The sequence below is a fragment of the Plutella xylostella genome, chromosome 26 (assembly GCF_932276165.1).
Source record: "Plutella xylostella chromosome 26, ilPluXylo3.1, whole genome shotgun sequence".
Taxonomy (NCBI): domain Eukaryota; kingdom Metazoa; phylum Arthropoda; class Insecta; order Lepidoptera; family Plutellidae; genus Plutella; species Plutella xylostella.
The window spans coordinates 4,217,285-4,230,668 of NC_064006.1; the positions used below are offsets into that span (position 1 = coordinate 4,217,285).

Consider the following 13,384-nt stretch of genomic DNA (forward strand, 5'->3'; position numbering starts at 1 on the left):
CATTGTACTTAAGGGCGCACCTACATAGCGTTATTGCCAGCCAGCATGTCTCCGTAACTGAGCCATGCCAGCGATAAATGCTATCGAATCGAGTGACGAAACACTCACGTTTCACTCAAACAAACAGGTTTATACAGTTTTGGCTTTACCACTTCTTAATTTAAAAACTTCTTCTTACAGACTCCTAGCGTTCATAGTCCTGCTGCCGGTCTCCCAAATGGTTCTCTTCTGTCTTGCCATTGGCCACTACCCCGTGGGCCTTCCTCTGGCCGTCGTGAACAACGAGCTCGGGGTCAACAACACCATGGAACCCTGCACCTACGACAAGGACAAGTGCCCTCAAGACCCGGAAACCTATCAGTGGAACCTCACTCGCTTCAGTTGCCAGTACCTGGACTTCTTGTCGAAAAAGCAGAGTAATTTGGTAAGCATTGATGATTGATACCTACATTGTTTATAATATATTATGATGTGGGTCTGGATATATTTAAAATCTGCAATGTCATTGAGCCAAATTGAAAAACTTAGGAGCACGGGAGTAAACAAATTAGCAAGAGCATTGTGATGTTCCTTGGGGAGATCTATGACCATAGTTCGCCAAAGGACGGACGGTAGATGGCTTATTTATGACAATATATTTGATTATTCTCTAATCACTTCTTTTGGCATAATATTTTTTACCGCTAGTATAATATGAATATATACGATACGGCAAGCATTTTGATACTTTGCTTAAAGCATTTTTGTGTAGTTCGTAAAATAATGCAACTCGCTTGCAAGGAATGTTTGACGAAAACTTTAAAATGTTGCAAGTTCTGAGAATAAGTTTAAGACAAGCTTTCAAATGTACGTTGTAGCAAAACGTTTCTTTTCAAACCAGAATATCAACTTTTCATGGATACATTTTTATTTACTTCAGCCAACTTATGTAAACTTCTTCTTGTATGTTTATTTCCCACGAGACCGAAATTAGAACGGTGACCAACGTAATATTATATTACTTATAACTTTTCAGGAAAAGTTCAAGTAAACTTCACAATTCTTAGATTGAGTATAAATAACTTATGTTGTTACCAAGTTTATTGAAAAGGGTTTTAAGGGTTTCGGTAATATTTTCGTATCGAACTTTCATTAATTAAAATTCCGTCTCAAGATAGACACAATTTCGTTGCAAAACATTTAATTTTAACCTCTACTCGTACCTTGCTCTTCAATGGTAGGTTACCATGATAATAAAAGGAGTTAGGCATACTTTGGATCTTACTCTGAATGTATTTTCAAAGGTCAGTGAAAATCTGTTTAATTGTTGAACCAAAGGCTAAGCAAACTATTTTGAAGCTATTTATAATCTCGACAACATAACTCACGACATGACGCTGTTGAGCTCATGACAGCTACCTGTTATACTGCACCAGTATTTCTGCGATTGTATTATTTAGCGCCATTTTCATCGGCAAGCTAAGAAGAAGAAGAATAGAAGCAATAACAGAAACTCAAATTTGTCACAACCTATCGGCTACGGCCAACAATATTTTAATTCGAACTAGATGTGATTGCAAAAGAAACGTCTCGTCAAATAACCGAACTTTTATGACTGAGCTCTTATCCTAACTTCCTAACTAATATTATAAATGCGAAAGTAACTGTGTCTGTCTGTCTGTCTGTCAGTCTGTCTGTCTGTTACTCTTTCACGCCAAAACTACAGAACGGATTTGAATGAAATTTGGTATACATACGGTCTAGACCCTGGGAAAGAACATAGGCTACTTTTTATCCCGGAATTCCCACGGGAAAACTTTTTAAGGCGAAGCGAAGCGCGCGGGAACACCTAGTTTTGAATAAGTTCGGTTACAAAATTTGTCATTAGGTTGAATTTATAGCGGTTTGCCAGTACTTAAACAATTTAATGCGGTTAGTTTTTGACGACCTAAGAGTAGCAATAACAGTATAGTGCCACAATCTTATCTGTTCCGGTGACGGCATCGCTGTGATCGAATCCAGTGATGCCATCGATTAAATTTTGCCTATTTGTGGTTTAAACGACAATGCATTTCTGCTATTGCCTATTTTATAATTAGTAACATTCATAAGTATAGATAAATCAAAATATTGGGTCGATAGTAAATGAAAGAGGATATTATATCAAACGACATTTGTTGTATGGAAAATTTGTACACGGCGAACAGAAATAAAATAACCTCTAATTATGTTCTGATATAGGAGATTACTTCTAGATTACAATCTTATAGGTAATATCAGATCTGTGGGTCGTGGAAATACCAAGATAGACAGACTTAAAAAAACTTTTAATTACATATTATTTATTTATTTATTAACACTTTATTTTACATTTTTTAAAGTAACAAGAAATAAGAGCATAAATTTAAGAGAAATTCAGACAATGTACAAAGGCTTATTGCCAAAAAGCAATTTCTTCCAGCCAACCCTTGATAGGTTAGGAGAAGATGTCATTAATCATCATTATTTCGTCTAAAATCGCTGCAGTTGCGCGAAATTCTTCTTGGTATACTCCCTAAGATTTAAATTGACATGTCACCTGTAATCAAAGAAAAATAAAGATTATATACTTTTCATTATGACCCATCCCGTCCCCACTGCTGGGGCACGGGATGGGGTGAAAATATTAATAAAATTACATGTGAGTATATGGGTAAAATTATTCGTCATATTTGGCAACACTAACCTGTAGCCGCTGCAACTCGTTCTTCCAATTTTTCAAACGGAATTAAAGGCGTCTGAATACGTTATTCTTCCTGCATAAAAGCCAATATATCTAGTATTACTTTTCTTGCATCACATTTTAGCGCTTTTGGCATTATTTTTACGCAGAAAATCACAAAACAAATTAAATAACGTAGCGTCAGCCTCTTCGCAGAAATTGACAACTCAAATAACGCACAGAGTATGAAATGACGTTTGACAATGACGTCTCGTTAGTTGCACATTTTGACCACCGGAACAGATAAGATTGTGGCACTATAACATAAACTTATCACAGATTATCTAGAGCTATTACATGTCTAACCTAACCCACCCTCAGGTACCCTACGCAACGAAGGAGCTCGCCCTAGCCGCGGCATACGGCGGGCGAGCGCGGGCCGTCCTGGTGTTCCCTGCCAACTTCTCCGAGAGTCTCCAGGACCGCCTGGTGGACGGACGCAAGGCCCCCGACTGGGTCATCGCCAGCTCCGACATCGAGGTCCATATGGATGATACTGGTATGTGGACTGAATGCGGAGGAGTAAATTTTTTGGTGCGGGGTGAGGCGCGGGTGGAATTTGGTAAAACCGAGCAACGCCATTGGTGCGCGCTATGCCGCTCAGACACTATTGGTCTATTGTCCCAAGGATGCGCTCGGAACTCCGAAACAACCCAAAAAATGCTTTATAAATGCAACTTCCACCGATTATGATATTTCGTGATACGATTTGTTTGTCCATAGTCTTACCTTCCTTAATTACTACCTACTAGGTAGTAGGTACGTCGCACGTATTCTGTATGAAAATTATCCATTATTTAAAACCCATTGAGCGGCTGAAGACTTGTAAAAGCTCCGCACACCGGAAATTACGTTCTTGACAAAGCTCAAATTACGAAAAACAATGAAAAATAAACGGTAGCTTTTGATATTTTGATCAAGATGCTAAAATTTTAATTAACGTCTCGTACCTTTCGTGGTTCCAAAGATGAATAGACATCTTTTGCTTTGAGCTGCTACGGTTACCGTTGCCTCACTGCCTCTGGTCTGTTATTATAAAAGTGCAATATTATACAGGGTGTTGCAAAAAGGGTATACTAAGTTTTAAATAAAATCATTAAATTTTGGGATTATATATAACATGCTGCACACGTAGATTTCCGCTCAGTATATCCCTTTTGCAACATCCTGTATAGCCATACCTTTATCTGTAGGTAGGTACCACAGTCGACGTTTTTATTAAAAGTGACAATATACAATCTAGACACACTTTGTTTCAAAAAATGTATTTTTATGCACTAACTAATACACGGGGTGAATACACAAAATATCTATCGATTATTTCATTTCCACTCGAATTAAATATTCACATAAAACTCAACAGAGAAACAGTCAATTCACACTGAAAACTATTAGGTACATCACTATTATCTGATCTAGCTTGAGAACTATCACGTTTAGTCGACTTTTTAGTGTTCGATTTTTACGAAATGCATAGAAATTTAATTCATTGACTGTACCCTGTTGAATACAGTGCAACTACAATAGTTGTCGATCAAATTTAACCCCTACGCTATGTGAATTAAGACTGGCACTAACTACAAAGTGATACGCTTAGCAAGTTTCCAATAGTACCGTTTGGAATACAAAGAGTAGGCCAGGCATTTATAAAAGGAGATTTATTACAAAATAGACCGCGATCCTGAGATTAACAATATACGACCAAGATGGTGATTCACATACAAAAACAAAGCGAAAAGCATTTTGTTTACTGTCAAACCGTTTTAAGTTCAACACCATTGTACCAATGTATAAAATCGCAAATCTTCTAATATGTAACAGCTGAACCAATTCAAAATAAGAGCTCATTATCAGAAATCGGGTGTTATTGGTCGAGACGTTTCTTTCGCACTGACACTCCATCTAGTTCATATTAATAATCTTTTCCGCGATCCTAATCCATCGATTCATCAACTGCGGAGCGGAAACGGTCGGAAACGGGTTTAGGGGTTGGAAAAGTTAACAATGATATTCTGGAAACCGTCGCTCGCTTCTACAGGATGTCGCTAAAAGGGTATTGTAATCCGAAAGCGGGCAAAACTCGGCATTGTAAATAACTTTTGAAAAAGCACAATTATACCTATTTGAGCTTTGAGACGAATACGTAGGCTAAATTTAACGTATGTAGGTATTAAATTTAGTATTGGACTTCAAATTAATATTGTGATATTCAACCAGCTTTAAATTAATCAAATAGGATATAGAATATGTCAGTTGGTTTCTAAAATATTGCTATTATGTCCACGGTTGGCAGAAGACTCGCTTCCATACATTACACAAGACAAATATTTTACTCTCAAGACCAAATAATGTCCCGGCCAGGGACCCAAGCCTGGGTACGGCAGTCATGGTCACTAACCACTAGACCATTCGGTCGTCTAACCCAACACAAACTTATATGTATGAAGTACGTACTTTCGTAGACTAATAACTAGGACACGAGGGTTACTCTATACTGACGAAAAACGAACGAAAGAGAGCTGCTGTCGTGCAATCGGCACGTTTAATACAACGAGATAGAGTTGACCTCTTTATTCATAAAAAAGTTATAGGACGTTTTAGACATTTAATTGTTTTGTCCCTCTCTAGCTCTGAACAAATTGTTCTTTAACAGAGAGAGACAAAACAGTACAATAGTTAAAACGGCCTATAACTTTTCTATGAACGGTTACGGGATTAGTTTTTGTCTTATTATATGTAGAGTGACCACTGAGGGCGGCCATTACTACAGTCGGCATTTGCATATAAATCATGTCTTTGTAATTTTGGGTCTAATTATTCGATCGAAAACGGAGAAGGAATTGGAGTTCGACCTTTGCAATTAGTTGGAAACCCAACCCCAAGTTAGGGGTTTTGTGGATTAAAAATGTAAAAGACACTAGCCATTCCTGTGAGCTCTACTTCGTCTTGAAAGATTTTAGCTCTGAAAAGATTGGTGGAATGATCTTGCAAGATTTTCTACTTATAAAATGTTTAAAGATCTAGTTTCTTAAAAGAAAATTAGGTAGCTTACTTTTAGAATCTATCGATTTCATCCATAAGATATGCAGTCATGATCAGTTAAGCAATAAATTCACCTTTATGAAGGTAGGTATTATCATAATATAACTCAGAATCTTGTGTACAATTAAAAAGTAGGGCATTTTTTTTTAATTTGCTTTCACTTTTCTTTATTTTATACGTAGGTATATCTCTTCTAAGCGTGTCGTGTACTGTAATAAAAATGGCTATAAGAACACTCGGGGTAACATTACCAATGACCCTAAAAACAAAACTAAAATCGGTTTAGTCGTTTGGGAGGTACGCTACTACAGACAGATACACAGACACGTTAAATTTATATCTGTCGCAGTAAGATAGTTATAGCCGTAATATAGTTATATCCCTAGGGATATGATTATATACCAGAACATAGTTATACGAAAGCGATTCATTACTATCTCACTAGGAATATAGTTATAGTTATAGATATTGTTATATTACTAGATTAAGTTTAGTGAAATAGCTATTTGAGTGAAACCAAGATCTTACCTTACTTGATAAGAAATAAAAATATCTCAAAACTGTTGATTAGTTTAAAAAGATTTGTGTGATTAGTTTTAATTGAACTTATTGTTATTGCCTTAAAATCTCTACTATCTTACTGCGACATATCCATGTAACCCATACAATGACTTACTTGGCATATGTCTTGCAACTAACTCCTTGTGTCCTCAACAGACAAGCAAGTGGAGTGGATGTTGAACCGAGACCTGCAGCTGGCGTTCATGGACGCCGCCATGCACCTCGCCAAGGTGTGTCAGCTGCCGAAACGACTGTTCACCGTCCCTGTCTACGTAAGTAATACTGTATTTAGGTACATTTTTGGCCCAGTTACTCATGTAACTTGATAACTAATCAATAAAAATGAAGCCAATCAGAGCGCAGCGCTATAGCCGTAATATGCTCTTCGGTTGTGAAACTGTCAAATTCGAAGTAAAAATTGGTGCGGATTAAGGTTAGCGTCCACCTTTCGGCGTCGTATGTAACGGACGCATCGCATTCAGTATTCTTTGCATAGTAGTTCACACTCAAGTCCGTCCAATGCATCGGCATTGCCGACGCTGTTTCTCCATAAATTTATTATAATTATTGTTTATTAACTAGCCTTTTATTTTAACACTTTTACCTAAATGTATAAATTAAGGTACCTATTGAATATTATTAGGTAATGTTATAATGAATATTATGATAACATGGTAACATTTGTTTTTACAATACCCACAATTATTTTAACAGCTGAATTTCAGGGCCCACAGTATTATTTGACGCTGTGTAAGCAATCATTTCATAAGTCAGCATATTGTGTAAAAACCAGCAAAAGAGATTTGCGAAAAACGCTTTTAAAATTTAAATCACGAAAATGAAATGTAAATATTAAAAGCGCGCGGTGTAAATTAAAAGTTAAAAGTTTGCACTTTCATAAGTGGGCAGCTTAAATGTTCCGTAGAAAACATAAAAACATCTTTCCCTTAGAGCTTTAATAAATCTTAACAACTTTTTTTACTATATTTTTTATAACTTTATGAAGATTTAATAATTTGTGACCTACATTCTTTATATTATAGCGACACATGCCAAAGAAAATTGATATCATAAACAAAATAATTATACTTACAGAAGAACCCTAATTTCGAGAGCATTTAATTTGAGCATGTGAGAAAATGCTTTTGAATCTTGTTTCGGAAATGTAACTGGAAGCTCTTAGTGAGCTTTTTGTGACTTTAAATTGACTTTATAATTAATTATACTAAAGTAATATTACACACAAGTTAAGCTTCAAAGTTAGGTTCTTCTGTTTACACGTGTAGATAAATACGAATAATGGTTTTGTAAAATATCCATGACTATAGGAAAGCTATAGATCGCATCCAGTGGCGTGCTTTGGGAGAGGCCTACGTCCAGCAGTGGACTGCTAAAGTCTGATGATGATACTTTGGCGATGTAATAGTTTAAATTTTGTATTTACCGGTAGTCCTTACAAATTATACCACTTATCTCAATTATTCAAATAATATTATGTACTTATGATGATACTTGATAGATAAGTCTACAAAAAAATACATTTGATACGTCGTTCTTGCTATTTTTGAAATTTAAAAAAGTTTAAATTTTCTCCTGTCATCTGCAGCATGTATAAGTCAAAAGTTTCATGATAGTTTCCGGTAGAGGCGCCACTTAGTATGCGGGGAAACGTAAACTTTTATAGTTTTCGCCTAACTATCAAATCTGTACTAGACCGCCTGTATCCCGTTAGTTATGATATTATTATTTTTGTTGCAGTTCCATAACCCTATCTACGGTCTGAAGATCCCCAACTTTACCGACTTTGCCGGCCCCGGAGTCATCTTGACGTGAGTACTAATTATTTTTATTCAAACCCACAGCCCGTAATACACATACTAGCAATGAAAAGTTGCAGTAAAATATTGAACGTCAATGGCAGGTGGAACGTATTCATTGCTCGTGTATATAACACACATCACCTCCTCCAAGCCTGGAGTGAAATTAGCATAAACATTTAATACCCAATAACCGAGTTCAAATAACTGCCTCGGTCGGGGATCGAACTCGGGATCTTCGGGGTATAATAGTAAGAATCACGAACCACTATGTCCGGTGTCAACAACGGCTTGCTACGAGCTTAGACAGAACGTGACTAAAACTCGACCAACTGGCAAGATCTACTTTGTAGATACTTTCAGTAACACCAAAGATTTAGATAATGAAGTCTACGGTTGTAGCGAATTAGGATAAAAACCTGAGAAAGATTCATCTACAGTCTATATTTTTGACTGATAGAACATTATGAAGTTTTCCTCTTTTTTAATCATTGTTTTTTATACAACGATAGTTTCATTCACGAACTGAAAAGTTCAGCAGGATCATAGATCAATCAACGGGTGATAAACCGAAAACTAAAAAAAAATATGCATTGTATTCCAAAATAAACATTTCTGTTACAGAATCATCTTCTTCTTAGCCGTCGCGTTGACTTCAGGCGCCATGTTGGCTGAAAGGAACGAGGGAATCCTAGAGAGATCGCTAGTTTCAGGAATTACAGGTGAATTTTTTTTTATTTCTATGAATAAACACCACTATATTTTGTGAACATCAATTTAGTGTAGACTACGCTCAAACATTGTAAAAAATAAACAAAGTGCAATGTTATGATAAACATAAACAATATTTTATAATAATAGATATACATGTATGTGAATATCTATAAAAAATATGGTTTGACCAAACAGTGCACCAGTTTAAAATGATAGATAGGTACACATAAGCAGTGGTAAAAAAATAAGCAAATTACGCTGTTTCTCTACAACAAACCAGCTCCTACACATATTTAATAAAACTATCCGTTGATGCTCAGCTGAAACCCTTAGCACAATCACGGCGTTACCAAACACCAACCTCCATCCCATCACTGTGGCTTTATTGTCTACAGCACGTGCTGATCTGATACCTTTAGCGAACGAGCGAGCGACGCTACTTATCGATTGTTCATTGATAATGTATCGGTGGTGGTACCGTGCTTATGCCAAATAAACCTATTCAAACAAACACCACCCCCATCCCCAGGCACAGAGATCCTGTTCTCCCACGTCATAGTCCAGATGCTGGTGATGGGCATCCAGTCAGGCGTGGTCCTGCTGATAGGCTTCGTGTTCTTCGGACTCACCATCAACGGGCCGCTCGGCTGGGTCATCTTCCTCACCGTCATCACTGGACTATGTGGGATGACTTTCGGTAAGAACACTTTTTATTCTGTTGTTGTTAAAATTTGGGTTTTTACAGTAAGTTTTAGGCGTTTAAACGTTTACCCATTGGGGATTCCAAGGTTTTAGCTAGATAGGTAACTAATTTAATTAAATACACTCACGAGCAAAGAAACAGTTCCAGTATAAAATTGCCCCATTTAAAAAATATATATTTATAAATTATTAAAATATTTACGTTTATTAGTAGTTATTTGGTGCTAATTTTATTGTCACTAGAACATTTTCATTGCTCGAGAGCGTATGTCTGTCTGGCGCTGGCGTGAATAAGAATCATGACAAAAGGGAGGTGGTGAAAAGTGATAGCGTCTGCTAGATTAAAATAATTTGTTATCAAATAATATTTGAGATTCTAAGTGTGTTTGCGCGTAAAAAACATAATATATATTATAGTGGATCTTTCTCTTTTCAACACTTAAATTTTATTGTTTACACTACTATAATATGCCTCGTAAATTCAACGTGCCATAGAGTAACCGACCACCCGAATGTGATACTATCAAAACAAATCGGTTACAATAAAATACGGAAATAAAGAATTACTTTACTTTACTTTACAATCCCTCCACTCCAATTTAAACTTTATGTCACCATGTTAAGAGTCTCTGAGGCCGGTCTAAATATTTATTATTCTACCCATATTACGTAGGAACGTAAGACCCAGACGGTGTCTTTAATAAAATTTATGAGGAAACTGAAAAAAGGGCAAATACGTCTCCTGGACTGTTTCGTGTTTTATATTCCGGAATTCGACAAGCAACAATTGGACAACTCTTAACAAAAATAAACTTAAAAAAATTACCAGTAGGTATTAGTACCGGCTATTTATTGGTGGTCCAACTTTGTTAATTGTACTAGTACCGTATTGGTATTTGAACCGAAGATAGTCCAATGTAAGAAACAAACTGGACAACATTACCTATATTCAAATTAATCAGATAAAAATACCACCATATTGATGTCGACACAAATTCAAATTTTCATGCTCATCCAACAAAGAATTCACCTTCAATTCTTTGTTTCAATTTCGTCTACGAGTGTTATCAAAAATCTCATTTTCCACTGTTATTTTTTCCGTTAACGATAATGTTACTCAACCCTTTTCTTTCCATCAGGATTCGTAGTGTCCTGCCTTTGTGACACCGAACGTACAGCCACCTACCTCGCTCTGGGATCCTTCCTGCCCATGGTCCTCCTCTGTGGGATCATCTGGCCTGTGGAAGGCATGCACTTCATTCTCCAATGGATCAGCTACTTCTTACCACTCACCAAGTCTACAGAGTCCTTAAGGTCCATGCTGCAACGGGGCTGGGACATCGATGTACCGACTGTCTACTCTGGATTCGTGTCTACTGGCATCTGGATCTTCCTTTATTTGACCGCGAGTATTCTGCTGATCAAGTTCAAAAAGGGATGATTTGGTAGACGTTTGATAGTTGAAAATGAATTCGTGATGCCGTTTTTGTACTCGTATTTCCTTATTGTATTAAAGTAAACTGAAAATAATTCTGGTTTTGAACCTGTTTTATGTGTAAAATCTCTGGACTAACAAGAATTATTTTAAGTGTACGTTTTATAATAATGGGGGTAGAGTCTTAAGTTTTTGAGTGTGTTTTTTTATAATATTTATGTCATTGAATTATGTAAAATTTTACGATCGTTCGTTGCAATTAAATCTATATTAAATAGATTTCTAAAACCTTTTTGATTTAAATTAAATAGATATGAGCTTATTAATACTTGCGTATTTGGATTTTCTTACGAGGTATTAGTGTTAAAGGCGAATTTAGTTTTAAAAAGCATGACATTTTTGTAGTATAGGGTATAGTTTTAATTATAGAGTACAAGACATTTTGCAAGAGTTTGGTAAACGCATATACATAATTTATAGTTTTTGTTAAAAGGGTGTTTTTTAAAGTGCCTTATTTTTATGTGGTGTATTTTGATGCAGGACGAATGAAAATCATTAGTACACAAACATTAGTAGCACAAATTCACCAGTTTCACACATATTAAATAATTATGTTTTACAATAGTTTTCGAAAATTTCTAGGTAAGTACCTAGTTTCAAATCTCATTTATGTGTTGATTTTTATTCGTCCTCATAAGGTTAGAAACATTGTAAATATTTATATGATGATTAGGTACTTAATTTATTTTTAAGAGGGTATTTTTTTGTAGATAGGTTAAGTTATTACAAGTTATAGTTAACACATTTACACTGTCGTGCCAGAATTTAGGTCCTTTAATTCGAAAATATATAAATAGGATTTATGTTTTAACCAATGTACAAAAACATATTTGATGAATTTCTGAATATACTTATATATTTTTAGTAAAAATGTGACATGTGATAGTATTTTTAAGTTGTCATAACATGAACAATAAAATATAATACAAAATATATATGTTCTTTATTTTGTGGATACTCGTAAACCTTCATAAATTGATCTTCCACTTTTGAACATTCATCGTCCAGTGACTATTTACACTCGTTAGCAATGAAAAAGTGACATTTATATACTTACCACCAAAATCTTAATTACGCCTTCTGCAATATTAAAGCACATTTTTATAACCATCTAATATTGTGTTCTAAATTATATGTATATGTTTAAAAAAATTGGGGCCATTCGGGATCAGATGTAGGTGGTGGTGTGTAAGTAGGTGGAACATACTCGAAGTTCTTTTATATAATTCATAAACGCTTCTCTGTTTGGACTGAATGGAAACGATTTTATTTATTCACAATAATATTTATGCTATTTCCTCAAATACCGTAAATCTTACGAACTGTCAGTTTACGTTAAATATGATTGAAATTGTTTCCGTGCGACAGTTTTACCGAGACGTTACCTTACAAAATATAGTCACAACGTGAAAATAAGTAAGTTATAATAAACAATATTAGATATTAAACTTATTATACTTTTAAGGTGCTTATAGACTTGATCATTCAAGACGGTTTATACTTAGGTAGGTACCTACTATATAAGTAAATAACCAAAACCAGCAAAAAGTGAAAACATAGGGTTGTGTGTAGACAAAAAGTGGAGAGCCTAGGAAATAAATTACGTTCTAGAAGCTAGACTGACGGCCGTGACGGGTGGTAATTGTTTTTGTTCGTTCCCACTCCTCACAGGAGGGTCACGCTAGCGTACGAAATACGAAGTTTCGGAATGCTCAGATTACTAAAGCGACGAACGAACGAACGAGAACTGTCACTGTCACTGTATTTAATACAATGAGATAGTCATAATTCGCGCAGCAGCGCACCGAAACTTCGTTCTTCGTCATATAGAGTGCTTATACACCCACTGCACTGAACTGTGACTCTGTCGTTGCATTAAAGTGCAGCGAGCACAGGATTCGATACTATTTTCGAATGTACACGAAGGGTCACTTTTACAAAACGCTAAACGTATGTAAATCAAATTTTAAATACATTTTGTACTAACTGACAGAAAACGTATGACAGGCTACTAAATACGTTTAGAGTTTGGTGAAATTCCACCTAACATATGGAAAAAACAAATGTCACTTTTGGAACTAACTTTACCTTACATTTTGACAGTGACAGTTGACGATACGCAACGTTAACGGAGGATCGAAACTTGTGCTCGCGACTCAGTACCATGACAGTTCTCGTTCGATCGTTTCTTGTCAATCTAGAGTAACCCTTTGGCTATACGCGCGTGCATACTCGCGTGTTTTCGACAAGCACTGGATGACTGTTTTGTGTGTATGTATTGTATGTGCTTACTATTTATCGTGCACTATGTAT

At 35.8% G+C, this 13,384-nt stretch overlaps 1 protein-coding gene across 1 annotated transcript in view; it reads left to right on the forward strand.

The window, feature by feature from the left end:
* The window catches only part of LOC105381740 (ABC transporter G family member 20), a 71,731-nt gene extending 59,727 nt beyond the window's left edge, over positions 1 to 12,004 (forward strand). Inside the window, exons 9-15 of the mRNA XM_038111570.2 lie at positions 181 to 424; positions 3,062 to 3,239; positions 6,500 to 6,615; positions 8,102 to 8,172; positions 8,785 to 8,882; positions 9,404 to 9,571; positions 10,716 to 12,004. Of these exons, the coding sequence (XP_037967498.2) occupies positions 181 to 424; positions 3,062 to 3,239; positions 6,500 to 6,615; positions 8,102 to 8,172; positions 8,785 to 8,882; positions 9,404 to 9,571; positions 10,716 to 11,017 (1,177 nt within the window). The 3' untranslated portion in view covers positions 11,018 to 12,004. The remainder of the gene's footprint in view (positions 1 to 180; positions 425 to 3,061; positions 3,240 to 6,499; positions 6,616 to 8,101; positions 8,173 to 8,784; positions 8,883 to 9,403; positions 9,572 to 10,715) is intronic.
* Positions 12,005 to 13,384: the final 1,380 nt, after the last annotated feature.